The sequence below is a fragment of the Pseudophryne corroboree genome, chromosome 3 (genome assembly GCF_028390025.1).
Source record: "Pseudophryne corroboree isolate aPseCor3 chromosome 3, aPseCor3.hap2, whole genome shotgun sequence".
Taxonomy (NCBI): Eukaryota; Metazoa; Chordata; class Amphibia; order Anura; family Myobatrachidae; genus Pseudophryne; species Pseudophryne corroboree.
In genome coordinates, this window is record NC_086446.1 from 652,795,901 (window position 1) to 652,815,813 (window position 19,913).

Consider the following 19,913-nt stretch of genomic DNA (forward strand, 5'->3'; position numbering starts at 1 on the left):
ATTGCGGAACCACCAACATTATACACACATGGCTGAAAGAACACGTCTGATTGGTTACTTGGAGCTGGACACAGTCACACTAAAAGTCATCTGAAGGTGCAAAGCCTTTTTTCAGCAGGAAAGCAGTGAAAGGCAACACGCATGCAAATAGAGATTAGCAGTGGTTACTGTAGGTACTTACAATATAATGGCTTTATCAAAACATATATCAGTCATAGTTTTGTCCACAATGACCATGTCAGTGTCATATATTTCTTGCCCCAGTTTTAACATGCAGAAAACTGCATAACGCTGTGATTCTGAAAATAAACAGAGAATGGATTCATTTAATGCTCACTGGAACCTGAACTGTAGAAATGTTAAACAACGTGTGTACAAGCCTTTTGATGGGTTTAAAATGAGGCAGCATGCTGACTCACCGCAGGAGCACATTGTCCTAGGACCAGGATTATACAAAGGCGCCAGGAGTTGGCATTCCTTTAATCACACACTGATGTCAGTCATTAAATTCTAGCAGCCTATGGACATTGTTGGAATGAACGTTTATAAAAGTGGGTTTTTGAATCAGAGCTGCCACAGTATGTGACCAGAACAATTAAAAATGGAATACAATATAGATATTGGTACATAAACACCTATGCATAGGACTACTATTGTTCAAACCAGATAATGAAGGCTATTGGCAAACATTTATTAAAGAGGTGTAATTTAAACCATTAATGACATTTCAGTTAATTTTCTTACTTACTATAGACAGAGAAAATCTAATTGGTGATTGCTTGGCATGGACTCCCACATTTTAACTTTTGATCAATACTAGTAAATATTGTACCTCCCTGTGTCTGTGATAGAAGGGGATTCACAGAACTTTATTTTGTTTAGTTAAACTATGTGGCACCCCGGAAAGTGGTGTGTGTGCCCCTTTAAAAGCTAACTTTGTGTCTGCAGCAGGGGAGGTGGTGAAGTGCTAGTACAGCAGGGGTTAAGGACGGACCCTAGTCCGATCACATGGCTAAGATGCTAAGTGAGGATTGGACATGGCAGTCTAGGAGCAGAAGAGCCTTGTGGGAAGGAGGAGGCGTCAAATGGAAGCGGTTGGAGGTGCTGGACACGCTGCGTGAGGAGCGGGAGCTGAGTAATGGATGCAAACCGCATGGTCACGATGGGTGGTGAGAGCAGCGCTGCAGAGGCAGTGGGCTGCTACCGGAAGCAGAAAGTCGGGCGAGAAGTCACAGCCGTAGACCGGACGCTGCCAGGCCTACTGAAAGCTGTGCCCTGTGCTGGTCGGCCCCCACCATGCGATTTTCGTCATTAGCAGTTTTGCAATCTTAGCAAAATTGCTAAAGATGCTGAATGAGGTCCGGAGTCATTTATGCAAGTGAAAGAGTTACTTTATCTGGAAAGGACTCCGTTTATTTGCCCAAGGAATCCTTATAACTAAGTTGTATTTGTTGAGACACCCTAAAATACCTTTGCTAGCTACATCCTCTTTGAATAAGACTAAGGTAAAGGGACATTCTTGCTAATTCAGGATTTTGTGTGTTCACATGTGCCATTCCAAATCTGTGGAATTTCAGGATTAAGAGAGCTCCAACGTTATTTACCAGTGAAGATAATATCAATGTAATTAGGGAAAGCTAGGAAATTAGCAACTGGGAAACTGTATCTTTCATTACTTATTATTCTTGTAATACACAAATATCCGTGATTGGATTATTCAAGAATGCAAAACACAAATGTGATGTGAACTTTAGTCAATTGTCATCTCTTTATCTTCTTTTTATACCTTATTCTTGTGATTAACAAATCATCATCCTTAATCCAGAGTTCACTGCAGCTCAATAAAAAGGCATCCTGTTGGAATTGCTGACTCACTCCTATTTCGTATCAATCTATCCTACGTCTCTGAGCAAGGTAGTACAAACAAGGTACGGGTAACAACATTTCAAGGAGAAAGGTCTGTCACATAATCACCCAACACCTATGATAACTCTCCTATCCTCTTAGACATACCCGCCAAACCCGGGGTGGTACATATAAACACAGTGGAACACAATGGGCCTGATTCGGACTGTCCAAATGCAGATGGATCTCGCGGAAATTAGTAAACAGCATTTGTGATGTAACATGCATAGGCACGCGGACAAAGAACAAGAGTCTGAATGGATTGATCCTTTTGTTGACAGATCTCTTTGCTTAAAATGGACATTTCCGGGAGGTTACCATGTGGACGCGTGGAACAAATCCATCTCGTGGGTGTCAAGACCAACTTCATTGTTCACTGGGTGCGTGCGGATGGAGTTATTACTATTACCAGTAACTTATATAGCGCACACATATTCCGCAGCGCTTTACAGAGAATATTTTTGCCCATTCACATCAGTCCCTGCCCCAGTGGAGCTTACAATCTATACTCCCTACCACAGGTACACGCACACACATTCACGCTAGGGTTAATTTTGTTCAGAGCCAATTAACCTACCAGTATATTCTTGGATTGTGGGAGGAAACCGGAGTACCCGGAGGAAACTCACGCAAGTACGGGGAGAATATACAAACTCCGCACAGTTAGGACCATGGTGGGAATTGAACCCATGACCTCAGTGCTGTGAGGCAGTAATGCTAACCATTACACCATCCGTACTGGGATAGTTTCTGATTAATCTTTTGCACCCAGCAAGAGGTGGGTGTAAGTCTCAATGAATGGCTGCAGACAGAAAATCTGTGGGCAGCCCATCTATCCCATGAAAGCAGACAGATTCCGGGCAAAGACTGGCTGATACACGCATTAGCATTAGTTAGCAAGCAGGCTGCCATGGCTGAATTTAAAAGTGCCTGCAGATGCAGAGGACTCAGAATCAGGCACAATTTGAAATATACATACTGCGGGTGATACATGCAAGAATAGAAATGTTTCTATTTCTAATACCAGTGTGGGGAGGGGTATACTAGTGATGTGCACCGGACATTTTTCGGGTTTTGTGTTTTGGATTCGGTTCCGCGGCCGTGTTTTGGATTCGGACGCGTTTTGCCAAAACCTCCCTGAAATTTTTTTGCCAGATTTGGGTGTTTTTTTTACAAAAAAAACTCAAAAACAGCTTAAATCATAGAATTTGGGGGGTCATTTTGATCCCATAGTATTATTAACCTCAATAACCATAATTTACACTCATTTTCAGTAAATTCTGAACACCTCACAATATTATTTTTAGTCCTAAAATTTGCACCGAGGTCGCTGGATGGCTAAGCTAAGCGACAAAAGTGGCCGACACAAACACCTGGCCCATCTAGGAGTGGCACTGCAGTGTCAGGCAGGATGGTAATTCAAAAAAATAGTCCCCAAACAGCACATGATGCAAAGAAAAAAAGAGGCGCACCAAGGTCGCTGTGTGACTAAGCTAAGCGACCCAAGTGGCCGACACAAACACCTGGCCCATCTAGGAGTGGCACTACAGTGTCAGACAGGATGGCAGATTAAAAAAATAGTCCCCAAACAGCACATGATGCAAAGAAAAAAAGAGGCGCAATGAGGTAGCTGTGTGACTAAGCTAAGCGACACAAGTGGCCGACACAAACACCTGGCCCATCTAGGAAAGGCACTGCAGTGTCAGGCAGGATGGCACTTCAAAAAAATTGTCCCCAAACAGCACATGATGCAAAGAAAAATGAAAGAAAAAAGAGGTGCAAGATGGAATTGTCCATGGGCCCTCCCACCCACCCTTATGTTGTATAAACAGGACATGCACACTTCAACGAACCCATCATTTCAGCGACAGGGTCTACCACACGACTGTGACTGAAATGACTGGGTGGTTTGGGCCCCCACCAAAAAAAGAAGCAATCAATCTCTCCTTGCACAAACTGGCTCTACAGAGGCAAGATGTCCACCTCATCATCATCCTCCGATTACTCACCCCTTTCACTGTGTACATCCCCCTCCTCACAGATTATTAATTCGTCCCCACTGGAAACCACCATCTCAGGTCCCTGTGTACTTTCTGGAAGCAATTGCTGCTGGTGAATGTCTCCACGGAGGAATTGATTATAATTCATTTTGATGAACATCTTCTCCACATTTTCTGGAAGTAACCTCGTACGCCGATTGCTGACAAGGTGAGCGGCTGCACTAAATACTCTTTCGGAGTACACACTGGAGGGAGGGCATCTTAGGTAGAATAAAGCCAGTTTGTGCAAGGGCCTCCAAATTGCCTCTTTTTCCTGCCAGTATACGTACGGACTGTCTGACGTGCCTACTTGGATGCGGTCACTTATATAATCCTCCACCATTCTTTCAATGGTGAGAGAATCATATGCAGTGACAGTAGACGACATGTCAGTAATCGTTGGCAGGTCCTTCAGTCCGGACCAGATGTCAGCACTCGCTCCAGACTGCCCTGCATCACCGCCAGCGGGTGGGCTCGGAATTCTTAGCCTTTTCCTCGCACCCCCAGTTGCGGGAGAATGTGAAAGAGGAGATGTTGACGGGTCACGTTCCGCTTGACTTGACAATTTTCTCACCAGCAGGTCTTTGAACCTCTGCAGACGTGTGTCTGCCGGAAAGAGAGATACAACGTAGGTTTTAAATCTAGGATCGAGCACGGTGGCCAAAATGTAGTGCTCTGATTTCAACAGATTGACCACCCGTGAATCCTGGTTAAGCGAATTAAGGGCTCCATCCACAAGTCCCACATGCCTAGCGGAATCGCTCTGTTTTAGCTCCTCCTTCAATGTCTCCAGCTTCTTCTGCAAAAGCCTGATGAGGGGAATGACCTGACTCAGGCTGGCAATGTCTGAACTGACTTCACGTGTGGCAAGTTCAAAGGGTTGCAGAACCTTGCACAACGTTGAAATCATTCTCCACTGCGCTCGAGTCAGGTGCATTCCCCCTCCTTTGCCTATATCGTGGGCAGATGTATAGGCTTGAATGGCCTTTTGCTGCTCCTCCATCCTCTGAAGCATATAGAGGGTTGAATTCCACCTCGTTACCACCTCTTCCTTCAGATGATGGCAGGGCAGGTTCATGAATGTTTGGTGGTGCTCCAGTCTTCGGCACGCGGTGGCTGAATGCCGAAAGTGGCCCGCAATTCTTCGAGCCACCGACAGCATCTCTTGCACGCCCCTGTCGTTTTTTAAATAATTCTGCACCACCAAATTCAATGTATGTGCAAAACATGGGACGTGCTGGAATTTGCCCAGATGTAATGCAATCACAATATTGGTGGCGTTGTCCGATGTCACAAATCTCCAGGAGAGTCCAATTGGGGTAAGCCATTCTGCGATGATGTTCCTCAGTTTCCGTAAGAGGTTGCCAGCTGTGTGTCTCTTATGGAAAGCGGTGATACAAAGCGTAGCCTGCCTAGGAACGAGTTGGCGCTTGCGAGATGCTGCTACTGGTGCCGCCACTGCTGTTCTTGCTGCGGGAGGCAATACATCTACCCAGTGGGCTGTCACAGTCATATAGTCCTGAGTCTGCTCTGCTCCACTTGTCCACACGTCCGTGGTTAAGTGGACATTGGGTACAACTGCATTTTTTAGGACACTGGTGACTCTTTTTCTGAGGTCTGTGTACATTTTCAGTATCGCCTGCCTAGAGAAATGGAACCTAGATGCTATTTGGTACCGGGTACACAGTACCTCAATCAAGTCTCTGGTTGCCTCTGAATTAACGGTGGATACAGGAACCACGTTTCTCACCGCCCAGGCTGCCAAGGCCTGTTATCTGCTTTGCAGCAGGATGACTGCTGTGATATTTCATCTTCCTCGCAAAGGACTGTTGGACAGTCAATTGCTTACTGGAAGTAGTACAAGTGGTCTTCTGACTTCCCCTCTGGGATGACGATCGACTCCCAGCTGCAACAACAGCAGCGCCAGCAGCAGTAAGCGTTACACTCAAGGATGCATCGGAGGAATCCCAGGCAGGAGAGGACTCGTCAGACTTGCCAGTGACATGGCCTGCAGGACTATTGGCTTTCCTGTGTAAGAAGGAAATTGACACTGAGGGAGTTGGTGGTGTGGTTTGCAGGAGCTTGGTTACAAGAGGAAGGGATTTAGTTGTCAGTGGACTCCTTCCGCTGTCACCCAAAGTTTTTGAACTCGTTACTGACTTCTGATGAATGCGGGTCAGGTGACGTATAAGGGAGGATGTTCCTAGGTGGTTAACGTCCTTACCCCTACTTATTACAGCTTGACAAAGGCAACACACGGCTTGACACCTGTTGTCCGCATATGTGTTGAAATAATTCCACACCGAAGAGATGATTTTTTTTTTTGTATTTTGACCAGGCATGTCAATGGCCATATTCGTCCCACGGACAACAGGTGTCTCCCCGGGTGCCTGACTTAAACAAACCACCTCACCATCAGAATCCTCCTTGTCAATTTCCTCCCCAGCAACACCCATATCCTCATCCTGGTGTACTTCAACAGTGACATCTTCAATTTGACTATCAGGAACTGGACTGCGGGTGCTCCTTCCAGCACTTGCAGGGGGCGTGCAAATAGTGGAAGGCGCAAGCTCTTCCCGTCCAGTGTTGGGAAGGTCAGGCATCGCAACCGACACAATTGGACTCTCCTTGGGGATTTGTGATTTAGAAGAACGCACAGTTCTTTGCTGTGCTTTTGCCAGCTTAAGTCTTTTCATTTTTCTAGCGAGAGGATGAGTGCTTCCATCCTCATGTGAATCTGAACCACTAGCCATGAACATAGGCCAGGGCCTCAGCCGTTCCTTGCCACTCCGTGTCGTAAATGGCATATTGGCAAGTTTACGCTTCTCATCAGACGCTTTCAATTTTGATTTTTGGGTCATTTTACTGAACTTTTGTTTTTTGGATTTTACATGCTCTCTACTATGACATTGGGCATCGGCCTTGGCAGACGTTGATGGCATTTCATCATCTCGGCCATGACTATTGGCAGCAGCTTCAGCACGAGGTGGAAGTGGATCTTGATCTTTCCCTATTTTAACCTCCACATTTTTGTTCTCCATTTTTTAATGTGTGGAATTATATGCCAGTATCAATAGCAATGGCCTACTACTATATATACTGCGCACAACTGAAATGCACCACAGGTATGGATGGATAGTATACTTGATGACACAGAGGTAGGTACAGCAGTGGCCTACTGTACCGTAATGCTATATATTATATACTGGTGGTCAGCAAACTGTGCAAAACTGAAATGCACCACAGGTATGGATGGATAGTATACTTGACGACACAGAGGTAGGTACAGCAGTGGCCTTCTGTACCGTACTCCTATATATTATATACTGGTGGTCAGCAAAATTATGCACTGTACTCCTACCATATACTGTTTACAATGCAGCACAGATATGGAGTGTTTTTCAGGCAGACAACGTATACTGGTGGTCACTGGTCAGCAAAACTCTGCACTGTACTCCTCCTATATAATATTATACTGGTGGTCCCCAGTCCCCACAATAAAGCAGCACACTGAGCACAGATATACAACGTATACTGGTGGTCACTGTCAGCAAAACTCTGCACTGTACTCCTGCTATATAATACAGCTGCTCCCCAGTCCCCACAATTAAGCAGTGTGAGCACAGATATATGCAGCACACTGAGCACAGATAAGGAGCGTTTTTTTCAGGCAGAGAACGGATAAAACTGGTGGTCACTGATCAGCAAACCTCTGCACTGTACTCCTCCTAAATTATACAGCTGCTCCCCAGTCCTCCCCACAATTAAGCAATAAAGCACAATCAAGTTCAACAATAAACGGAGAGGACGCCAGCCACGTCCTGTCCCTAACATTTCCAATGCACAAGTGAAAATGGCGGCGACGCGCGGCTGCTTATATAGAATCCGAATCTCGCGAGAATCCGACAGCGGGATGATGACGTTCGGGCGCGCTCGGGTTAACCGAGCCATACGGGAGAATCCGAGTATGCCTCGGACCCGTGTCAAAAGGGTGAAGTTCGGGGGGGTTCGGATTCCGAGAAACCGAACCTGCTCATCACTAGAGTATACTATGCGCAAACTGAATTATACCACGTTCAGGCAGAAAAGTCTGAAAGTCCCGGCAATTAACCAGCATTTTAAGGCCGAGTGGTTTTTCCGGGATCTGCCTGAACCTCCCTTTCACACAGACAAGCAAATTACTGGGTTGAGAATTTCAAACCGGTAATTTGCAGATCAACACGGGTATTTTATCTGTGTGAAAGGGTCAACATTCCCGGGTCTCCAACCCTGGTAAATTCCAGGGTGGAAGTCCCGGGAATTTCAACCCGGGTCGACCTTTTCACACAGAAAGAGTATCAGTGTGTTTCATGAAATTACCTGGTGGAATTGCTTCACCCGGTAATTTCAGTTTCTGTCTGAAATGGGTATTACTGTAGCCTCATACCAATGGGCAGATATAAATGGGAATTATCTGATGCAATCTAAGGTCCTCCATCATGTTCTACCCAATTAAAAGAATCACCTCCGAAAACATCCGTTACTTGTCTTCTTCTTCTTCTTCTTATTATTATTATTATAATAATTGTAGTGGTTAGCCGGGTCTCCTGGGAAACGGGTGACCACTGCAATGTTTATGGGAAGGAAGTGCACTTTGTAATTGCTTATTTTCATCTATTTCAGCACCATGGTCTGCATATTTGGACTGCAACTATATTCCAGTTATCTATAGATACCTATTTCTTATTTTGTATAAACTAACTAAAGTATATTAAAAGATGAGCTGCAAAAAGCATTACTATCCGTTAATGGAAACATTATCTTGGAGGTATTAAAAGATTAAGTCTGCTGGCAGTGTATAAAAAGCCTATTACAAGTAAAAGCAGCTTATAATGCTATGAAAGACTGTCAATTAAAAAAAAATACTTAAAGTGAAGATGTTAAATAAATAAAAATAAAAATGTATGAATGTCTTATTTATGAGAAAAATAAGAATTTACTTACCGATAATTCTATTTCTCGGAGTCCGTAGTGGATGCTGGGGTTCCTGAAAGGACCATGGGGAATAGCGGCTCCGCAGGAGACAGGGCACAAAAAGTAAAGCTTTTCCAGATCAGGTGGTGTGCACTGGCTCCTCCCCCTATGACCCTCCTCCAGACTCCAGTTAGGTACTGTGCCCGGACGAGCGTACACAATAAGGGAGGATTTTGAATCCCGGGTAAGACTCATACCAGCCACACCAATCACACCGTACAACTTGTGATCTAAACCCAGTTAACAGTATGATAACAAAAGGAGCCTCTGAAAGACGGCTTCCTACAACAATAACCCGATTTTTGTAACAATAACTATGTACAAGTATTGCAGAATAATCCGCACTTGGGATGGGCGCCCAGCATCCACTACGGACTCCGAGAAATAGAATTATCGGTAAGTAAATTCTTATTTTCTCTATCGTCCTAGTGGATGCTGGGGTTCCTGAAAGGACCATGGGGATTATACCAAAGCTCCCAAACGGGCGGGAGAGTGCGGATGACTCTGCAGCACCGAATGAGAGAACTCCAGGTCCTCTTTTGCCAGGGTATCAAATTTGTAAAATTTTACAAACGTGTTCTCCCCCGACCACGTAGCTGCTCGGCAGAGTTGTAATGCCGAGACCCCTCGGGCAGCCGCCCAAGATGAGCCCACCGTCCTTGTGGAATGGGCATTTACATATTTTTTGCTGTGGCAAGCCTGCCACAGAATGTGCAAGCTGAATTGTACTACAAATCCAACGAGCAATAGTCTGCTTAGAAGCAGGAGCACCCAGCTTGTTGGGTGCATACAGGATAAACAGCAAGTCAGATTTCCTGACTCCAGCCGACCTGGAAACTATATTTTCAGGGCCCTGACAACATCCAGCAACTTGGAGTCCTCCAAGTCCCCAGTAGCCGCAGGCACCACAATAAGCTGGTTCAGGTGAAACGCTGACACCACCTTAGGGAGAAACTGGGGACGAGTCCACAGCTTTGCTCTGTCCGAATGGACAATCAGATATGGCTTTGTGAGATAAAGCCGCCAATTCTGACACTCGCCTGGCCGAGGCCAGGACCAACAGCATGGTCACTTTCCATGTGAGATATATCAAATCCACAGATTTGAGTTGTTTAAAACAATGTGATTTTAGGAATCCCAAACTACGTTGAGATCGCCCAGTGCCACTGGAGACATCAAAAAGGGGTTGTATATGCAGTACTCCCTTAACAACTTCTGGACTTCAGGAACTGAAGCCAATTTCTTTCTGGAAGAAAATCGACCGGTCGAAATTTGAACCTTAATGGACCCCAATTTGAGACCCATATACACTCCTGCTTGCAGGAAATGTAGGAATTAACCTAGTTGAAATTCTTCCGTGGAGCCTTCCTGGCCTCACACCATGGAACATATTTTCACCTAAGCGGTGATAATGTTGTGCGGTCACCTCCTTCCTGGCTCTGACCACGGTAGGGATGACCTCTTCCGGAATGCCTTTTTCCCTTAGGATCCGGCGTTCACCCGCCCTGGCGTCAACGCAGCTGCGGTAAGTCATGGAACAGACATGATTCTTGCTGAATCAAGATCCTTTCTAGTATCTCTTGAAGTTCCGGGTACCAAGTTCTTCTTGGCCCAAACCGGAACCACGAGTATAGTTCTTACTCCTCTCCTTCCTATCATTCTCCATACACTGGGTATGAAAGGCAGAGGAGGGAACACATACACCGACTGGTACACCCACGGTGTTACCAGAGCGTCCCAGCTATTGCCTGAGGGTCTCTAGACCTGGCGCTTCATGTGGGACGCCATCATAACCACCTTTGGTCTTTCCCAACGGTTTACAAACATGTGGAAACTTCCAGATGAAGTTCCCACTTTTCCGGGTGGAATTCATTTATGCTGAGGAAATCTTCCTAGTTGTCCACTCCCGGAATGAACACTGCTGACAGTGTTATCACATGATCTTTCGCCCAGCGAAGAATCCTTGCTGTCATTGTCCTCCTGCTTCTTGTGCCACCCCGTCTGTTTACGTGGGCGACTGCCATGATGATGTCCTACTGGATCAGCACCGGTTGACTTTGAAGCAGAGGTCTTCCTAGGCTCAGAGCATCGTAAATTGCCCTTAGCTCCAGTATATTCATGTGGAGAGAAATCTCCAGACTTGACCACACTTCCTTGGAAATTTCTTCCTTGTGTGACTGTTTCCCAGCCTCTCAGGCTGGCATCCGTAGTCACCAGAACACAGTCCTGAATGCTGAATGTGCTGCCCTCTAGAAGATGAGCACTCTGCAGCCCCCACAGAAGAGACACCCTTGTCCTTGGAGACAGGGTTATCCGCTGATGCATCTGAAGATGCGATCCGGACCATTCGTCCAGCAAATCCCCCTGAAAAGTTTTTGCGTGAGATCTGCCGAATGGAATCGCTTCGTAAGAAGCCACCATTTTTCCCAGGACTCCTGTGCATTGATGCACTGATACTTGGCCTGGATTTAGGAGGTTTCTGACTAGGTCGGATAACTCCCTGGCTTTCCCCTCCAGGAGAAATACCTCTTTCTGGACTATGCCCAGAATCATTCCTAGGAACAGCAGACGTATCATCGGAAAACAGCTGCGATTTTTGGAATATTTAGAATCCACTCGTGCTGTCGTAGAACTACTTTAGATAGTTCTTTTCCGACCTCCAACTGTTCTCTGGAAACTTGTCCCTTTCAGGATATCGTCCAAGTAAGGGATAATTTAGATGCCTTTCTTCTTTTAAGAATCATCTTTTCGGCCATTACCTTGGTAAAGGCCCGGGGTGCCGTGGATAATTCAACGGCAGCGTCTGAAACTGATATTGACAGTTCTGTATCACGAACCAGAGGTACCCTTGTTGAGAAGGGCAAATTTGGACATGGAGGTAATCCTTGATGTCCAGGGACACCATATAGTCCCCTTTTTTCCGGTTCTCTATCACTGCTCTGAGTGACTCCATCTTGATTTGAACCTTTTTATGTAAGTGTTCAAAGATTTCAGATTTAGATTATGTCTCACCAAGCCGTCTGGCTTCAGTACCACAATATAGTGTGGAGGACTAATACCCTTTTCCTTGTTGTAGGAGGGGTACTTTGATTATCACCTGCTGGAAATACAGCTTGTGAATTTTTTCCCAATACTGCCTCCTTGTCGGAGGGAGCCGTTGGTAAAGCAGGCTTCAGGAACCTGCGAGGAAAAAATGTCTCGACTCTCCAATCTGTACCCCTGGGATAATACTTGTATGATCTAGGGGTCAACTTGCGAGTGATCCCACTGCGCGCTGAGACTCTTGAGACTACCCCCCCACTGGTGGAGGGCTTCTTTTCCTGGGAAGGGGCTGCCTGCTGCAGTCTACTTCCCTTTCCTCTATGTCTGGGCAGATATGACTGGCCTTTTGCCCGCTTGCCCACATGGGAACGGAAGGATTGAGGCTGAAAAGACAGTGTCTTTTTCTGCTGAGATGTAACTTGGGGTAAAAAGGTTGGATTTCCCAGCTGTGGCCGTGGCCCCCAGGTCCGACGGACCGACCCCAAATAACTCCTTCCCTTAATACGGCAATACTTCCATGTGCCGTATGGGATCTGTATCACCTGACCACTGTCGTGTCCATGACATCTTCTGGGAGATATGGACAACGCACTTATCTTGATGCCAGAGTGCAAATATCCCTCTGTGCATCTCGCATACATATATATAGAATGCATCCTATTAAATGCTCTATATCAATAAAATATTTTTAGTCAGGGAATTCGACCAAGCCAACCCAGCACTGCATCTCCAGGCTGATGGCGATCGCTGGTCGCAGTATAGCCACCGTCTGTGTGTATATACTTTTTAGGATATTTTTCCAGCTGCCTATCAGCTGGCTCCTTGAGGGCGGCCGTATTTGGAGACGGTAACGCCACTTGATAAGCGTGTGAGCGCCTTATCCACCCTAAGGGGTGTTTCCCAACGCGCCCTAACTTCTGGCGGGAAAGGGTATAACGCCAATATTTGCTATCGGGGTAAACCCACGCATCATCACACACTTCATTTTATTTTATCTGATTCAGGAAAAACTACAGGTAGTTTTTTCACTTCCACATAATACCCTTTTTTGTGGTACTTGTAGTATCAGAAATATGTAACAGCTCCTTCATTGCCCTTAACGTGTGGTCCTAATGAGGAATACGTTTGTTTATTCACCGTCGACACTGGATTCAGTGTCCGTGTCTGTGTCGACCGACTGAGGTAAATGGGCGTTTTTTATAAAAAAACCCTGACGGTGTTTCTGAGACGCCTGGACCGTTACTAATTGTTTGTCGGCCGTCTCATGTCGTCAACCGACCTTGCAGCGTGTTGACATTCTCACGTAATTCCCTAAATAAGCCATCCATTCCGGTGTCGACTCCCTAGAGAGTGACATCACCATTACAGGCAATTTCTCCGCCTCCTCCAGCATCGTCCTCATACATGTCGACACACACGTACCGACACACAGCACACACACCTGGAATGCTCTGACAGAGGACAGGACCCCACTAGCCCTTTGGAGAGACAGAGGGAGAGTTTGCCAGCACACACCAAAAAACGCTATAATTACATAGGGACAACCTTATATAAGTGTTTCTCCCTAATAGCATCTTTATATATATATTTATATCGCCAATTTGTGCCCCCCCTCTCTGTTTAAACCCTGTTTCTGTAGTGCAGTGCAGGGGAGAGCCTGGGAGCCTTCTCTCCAGCCTTTCTGTGAGAGAAAAAATGGCGCTGTGTGCTGAGGAGATAGGCCCCGCCCCTTTTACGGCGGGCTCGTCTCCCGCTCTTTAGTGAAGTTTGGCAGGGGTTAAATATCTCCATATAGCCTCTGGGGGCTATATGTGAGGTATTTTTAGCCAGTATATAGGTTTACATTTGCCTCCCAGGGCGCCCCCCCCCAGCGCCCTGCACCCTCAGTGACAGCGTGTGAAGTGTGCTGAGAGGAAAATGGCGCACAGCTGCAGTGCTGTGCGCTACCTTTAGAAGACTGTCAGAGTCTTCAGCCGCCGATTCTGGACCTCTTCTAACTTCAGCATCTGCAAGGGGGCCGGCGGCGCGGCTCCGGTGACCATCCAGGCTGTACCTGTGATCGTCCCTCTGGAGCTAATGTCCAGTAGCCAAGAAGCCAATCCATCCTGCACGCAGGTGAGTTCACTTCTTCTCCCCTCAGTCCCTCGTTGCAGTGATCCTGTTGCCAGCAGGACTCACTGTAAAATAAAAAACCTAAGCTAAACTTTCTCTAAGCAGCTCTTTAGGAGAGCCACCTAGATTGCACCCTTCTCGGCCGGGCACAAAAATCTGGAGGAGGGTCATAGGGGGAGGAGCCAGTGCACACCACCTGATCTGGAAAAGCTTTACTTTTTGTGCCCTGTCTCCTGCGGAGCCGCTATTCCCCATGGTCCTTTCAGGAACCCCAGCATCCACTAGGACGATAGAGAAATGTATTTTGTTATTTTATTAATCCACATTTAAAAAAATGTTTTAATCAAATTCACTACATGCATAAATAAAAAAAACACACCCAAATAATTGTAACTCAATTGTGGTGATCTAAAAATGATATTTTTTGACCCTTAATGATCAGTATTTTGTCACAGTATATATGGTATGAGTGTCGCTCCAAGGTGTAAAACTGCTGTTAAGGCTTAGCCATGTATACTTAAATAACAGATCTAATAAATATGGGGAACCAGCCAAACCCCCTCTTTTGTAGACCAAAGGCTACTTTTGAGGATTATGCAAATAGGGGGCTATTGACAATTGGTATAACACAACTCAGTTTGAAATGGAATTTTAAATGTGTTTTAGTGCTTAGTTCCACATTAAATACAGTAAATGCAATAGGCATTAGGTCATTATGCTGGGAAAAAATAAAATAAACATAATCAATCCATTCTTTCATGGTTATGAAAATGTGAGGCTGTAAGAATATCTAATTGGCCTGTATGTACTTTGAACAAGGACTGGTTTTATCAATAAGAATATCCTACCTCATTGTGACAATTGGGTGGCACTTAAAAACACCGGCTGTTGGGATCCCGGTGCCCAGCATACCGGCGCCGGAATCCCGACTGCCAGTATACCGACAACTATTCTCCCTCTTGGGGTGTGGGAGAATAAATAGCGTGGCACTTGCAGCGCGCCACTGTGCCAGCAGCGTGGCGAGCGTGAGTCCGCAAAGGGCTCTTTTGTGCTCACCCCGCTGCCAGCATTCCTGCGGTCGGGATCCCAGCGCCAGCGATTCATACTACACAGACAATTAACACCTGTGTTTATTAGGATTTTAATTCAATATTTGTGGTTCCTTTTAAAAAGCTATGTTTCCGATTTCTTTATCTCTGCAAATAATACTGTAGCTTTCATTAAAGACGGAATTGCTACTCTCTATTGCAAATCCAATACATTGCCCTAGCTTTACAGTGGTTCTGTAAAGTAAATGTAACCCATACCATGTTCTCTTGGCAACTTATATTGAAAATGCAATAAAGGCACAGCAGTCGGCTATATAATCCTAGCCTTCTATTGATCATATTGTCTTGGAGAGTTCTAAATATATTCTACAGCTTTTTTTGGTACCATTACAAGGCACAGCCATTAAACTGAAATGTAAATCCACTTAGTAGCATCAATTTGAAATAAAAACTTTATTTTAAAGAGTGGTACCATGAAGAAAATATATTATGGCATATTAATATTAAATGAAGTTACATTGTAAAAAGAATTTAAAAAAAAACTATTTTTTTTTTACAATTTATTTAGTATGTGCAATAAATTATCTATATGTACTTTAACCTCTCATGTTCTTCCTAGGTTGGGTATACTGAAGTAGTACATCCACTATCGGGTGTATTCAGTTGAAGTCGGAACTGTTGTCAAGTAGGAGAGACAGCAATTTCCGACTTTCTTTGGTCGAATCAGGATTCGACCTATTCAATGTATCTGCCGTTTTTCCAAATTGTCAGCAATTCCAACTTGTTGGAAAAAACGTTGATCAGCGGATTAGCAGTGGATCAACGTGTTTTGTTGAATTAGCGGCCAATTCAGACAGTTTTTTATCCCGTTTTCGACAATGCTGGTCAGACTTCAAAAAAAGTCAGATCAGCATGGTTGAAAACTGTCAAAACCCGTCGGAAATGCCCGCTAATTGAATACTGCACTGTCGGATCCTCTCTTTCGGAATGCATTGAATAGACCCCTATCAGTGATTGCGCTGAGCAGAGAAATATGTGGGTCCCGGGGACCCTTCACTTTAAAAAATGTGGGTCCTTTGTCACACTTTCTTGGTCCCATTGCAATTTATGCTTTTGAGCTCTACATATCCCTCCCCACATCGCATTAGACCACCCCATATGCCCTACAAATACACCATTGCAAATCACATTCATATTTTCAGTACTGATGTTGGTAAATGCATTATCTTGATCTCACAAAGCCAACTGACGCAGTGCTGGGGGCAGGGAGGGGGGTAAAGGCAGGCAGCAGTTTGGACAAAGCCCATATCCAACAGTAGAATGCAACGGTCAAATAGTCCTGTCATGGAAATATGGGAAGGGACATGGCTGTGGGGATGTGGAGAAATTTGTGACTTGAAAAAGAAAGCTACAACCCTGAACTGGCCAAACCACACCACTAAATAATGAATTTCTTAAATTGTTACAGCCTTTTCCATCATGGAAAATTTGGACTGTCCCACCTAAACCAGGACTCAGGATAGGTAATTAATGCAATTTTTAGAATACTGGGTGGCAATTATTATTAACGTTAACTTATATAGCGTTCTTTCTCAAATTCTGTAGCTCTTTACAGAGAATATTTAGTCATTCACATCAGTCCTTCCCTAGTGATGTTTACAATTCATGTCATTCTTCTTATTTATATAAATGGTGCCACAAGGGGACCACAGTGTTGAGATGTGCTGATACAAATTACTTGGAGAGCGCTAAATTGTGCAATGTGTCCTCCATTGTGGTTAACAACAGTTTCCGTTTGAGGTAGAGTAAACACTTTGTGACCTGAAACCAGGTGTCTTGGAAAGAATGTCTTATAGGCCCTACACACTTGTAGATAATACTGCACGATTTAAACGATCTCGTTCATTAATGAATGAGAAATCGTTCAAATCGTGCAGTGTGTATATACCAGCGATGAACGATGCGCGGCCCTGCCCTCGTTCATCGCTGGTCTATCATCGCTGATACATGCAAGTCAATCTGAACGATACCGACATATACAATGTGCGGTATCGTTCATTGTGTATGTATCAGCGATGAACGATACAATAACGATGATCCTCCACCCCGCAGCCTGCACGCCACGCCCGGCCGTCATCAGAGGAACACTCCCGGCCGTCACTGAAGAGGAGCACAGCCGCAGCAATGTGGAAGAGGAGCAGCGCGTCTTTGGTAAGTATAGCACAGTGTTCCCACTGGCCACCAATGACACACTGTCCACCAATGAATTTAATAAAATCCACTGTCCACCAATGCATTATGTCCCCCGGCAGTGTGCATGCATCATGTGTTCCTAGTGCACAGCATGCATATTGATATGCTGTGTACTGAGAACACATGCTGCATGCACACTGCTGGGGGACAAACCGCTGCGCACCAATGTATATAATATTCCCTGCCCACCAATGCATTATGTCCCCCGGCAGTGTGCATGCAGCATGTGTTCCTAGTACACAGCATGCATATTGATATGCTGTGTACGGAGAACACATGCTGCATGCACACTGTTGGGGGAACAAACCGCTGCCCACCAATGTATTATGTCCCCCGGCAGTGTGCATGAAGCACACCCGTGGATTCTACGTGGACAAGGGGACCGAGCCTCGTGTCAACATAGGTAAGTATGTGTGTATGTAGGTGTGCATGTATGTAATAAAGTTGTACTGTCACGGTGTGTGTGTACTGTTTTTATTTGGGTATTTTTTTTGTAGTAGAACTACAGGTACCAGCGGGCCCCCCCCCCCGCATGCAGGTACTTGTGGTTCTCCAAGTACCAGCTTGCGGGGGAGGCTTGCTGGGACTTGTAGTTCTGCTACAAAAAAACAATATTCTTTTTCTGACACATGGCTATCAGCCCTCCCATCCGCCGCCCTTGGATGGGGGGGTACAGTCTCGGGCTTCACCCCTGGCCCTTGGGTAGCTGGAGGGGGCCTTGATTTAGGGGGCCCCACTCCTCCAGGGTACCCCGGCCAGGGGTGACTAGTTAGTGATTTAATGCCAGGGCCGCAGGGACCGATATAAAAGTGTCCCCCGGCTGTGGCATTATCTCTCTGACTAGTGGAGCCTGGTGCTGGTGTTAAAAAACGGGGGACCCCTACGTGTTTTGTCCCCCATATTTTTGGCACCAGGACCGGATGCAGAGCCCGGTGCTGGTGGTTAAAATACGGGGGATCCCATGTCATTTCCCCCCCCCCGTATTTTTACAACCAGGACCGGCTCAAAGAGCCCGAGGCTGGTTATGCTTAGGAGGGGGGACCCCACGCAATTTTTTTCAGGTTTTTATTTATTTATTTTTAACACTTTTGTGCCGTCCATGAAATCGAATCCAGGACGCACACTATCGTCAATTGGTCCGTTTTTCGACAGCGGGACTGTCGAATCCGTTTTTTATTGAATATGTTGAATTATTGACATAGTCATTATGGGGTATTGCGTATAGAATTTTGAGGGAAAAAGTGTTTGTTTTTTTTTCCTTTTTTGAATAAGGCGGACAAAATGTGGAAAAAGTGAAGCATATATAAATACATATTTACACAGGAGCAAAGGACTGCAACTCCAGGAAAGCAGAAATCAAATCAAATCACAGTTATATACACATCACTGGGCTGATCTGCTTTATTAAGGTACGTTTTTGTATTATATATATAACAAGTCAAAACTAAATCACGCAAATTCACGTATCCTGTATTGTCGATTTTTAAACAGGCTTCTGATTTTCATCCACTGAATGATTTCCCTGCAGCGTCCTCCCGATTGAGCCGTACCACAGGCTCAATGATGCACATTTAGAGAAAACAAATGGAGGGCGCAGGGAGTGAGTATACAACTTATAACTCTTTTAATACGAGTATATGTATACATACATCTAGTTTGAGTATCACAGCATAGAGCACTATCACTGGCGCCTCCGAACAGCACACACAGAAAGCTGCTAGCCGCCGCTCGTCAGATACTCCTGGTCTGAGACCGCACACCGTCAGGTCAGCCAAAGAGACGTAGTACGTCCAGTGTCCCACTATCACGCCAACATGTTTCGTCCCAAGGACTTCGTCAGGGGGTGTGAATAAAAAGGAATCCTATCAGTAACTAGACAAGTGGCAAAGTTGCCCATAGCAGCAAATACTCCTTTACGTATCATTTTAGGTTTGATATATTTCCCCCAAAGTTAGAGAACAAGACAATAGTTCCAAAGACAAACTTGACAATCCTAAAGGATTTTGTGCTAAGAATAGAGAAGAAATAATTTGTAGCACTTCTTACAGCAGAAAATCAAGTGGAGAAAATTTACACAAGATTCTTGTTAATTAAGTCTATTTCAAAACGGTATTTCTTATAGGGGCTGAAATATGTTTTGGCATTTCCTGTATGTAAAGAAATCAGTATGTGTTTCAAATAAAACTGTTAAGCCCAATACACCACAGAGTTGTCAAACTGCTCTTGTTTTCATTAATTATACATTCAAGAGTGCTTCACGTGTTTGTATTCAGAGAATGGGCTGCTGCCATCAGTATAGCAAAGCATAGCACAGCCCTCCCGGCTGTATTAAAAAAATAATAATAAAAAAAATTCAGTAATAAATAAAAAAAATACAAAAAACCAGTCCACAGTTTTTATTTCAACTATCTAGAATTATTTCAACTGTGAATCAAAACTGAGAAATGTGTGAAAATATAAGTTACACACGTTAAGGCTAACAAATGTTATGTTACTGCAG

At 45.0% G+C, this 19,913-nt stretch overlaps 1 protein-coding gene across 1 annotated transcript in view; it reads right to left on the reverse strand.

Annotated features, from left to right (window-relative positions):
• The window catches only part of RTKN2 (rhotekin 2), a 414,584-nt gene that overhangs the window by 166,385 nt on the left and 228,286 nt on the right, over positions 1-19,913 (reverse strand). The window contains exon 5 of the mRNA XM_063961816.1: positions 182-299. Within this exon, the coding sequence (XP_063817886.1) occupies positions 182-299 (118 nt within the window). The remainder of the gene's footprint in view (positions 1-181; positions 300-19,913) is intronic.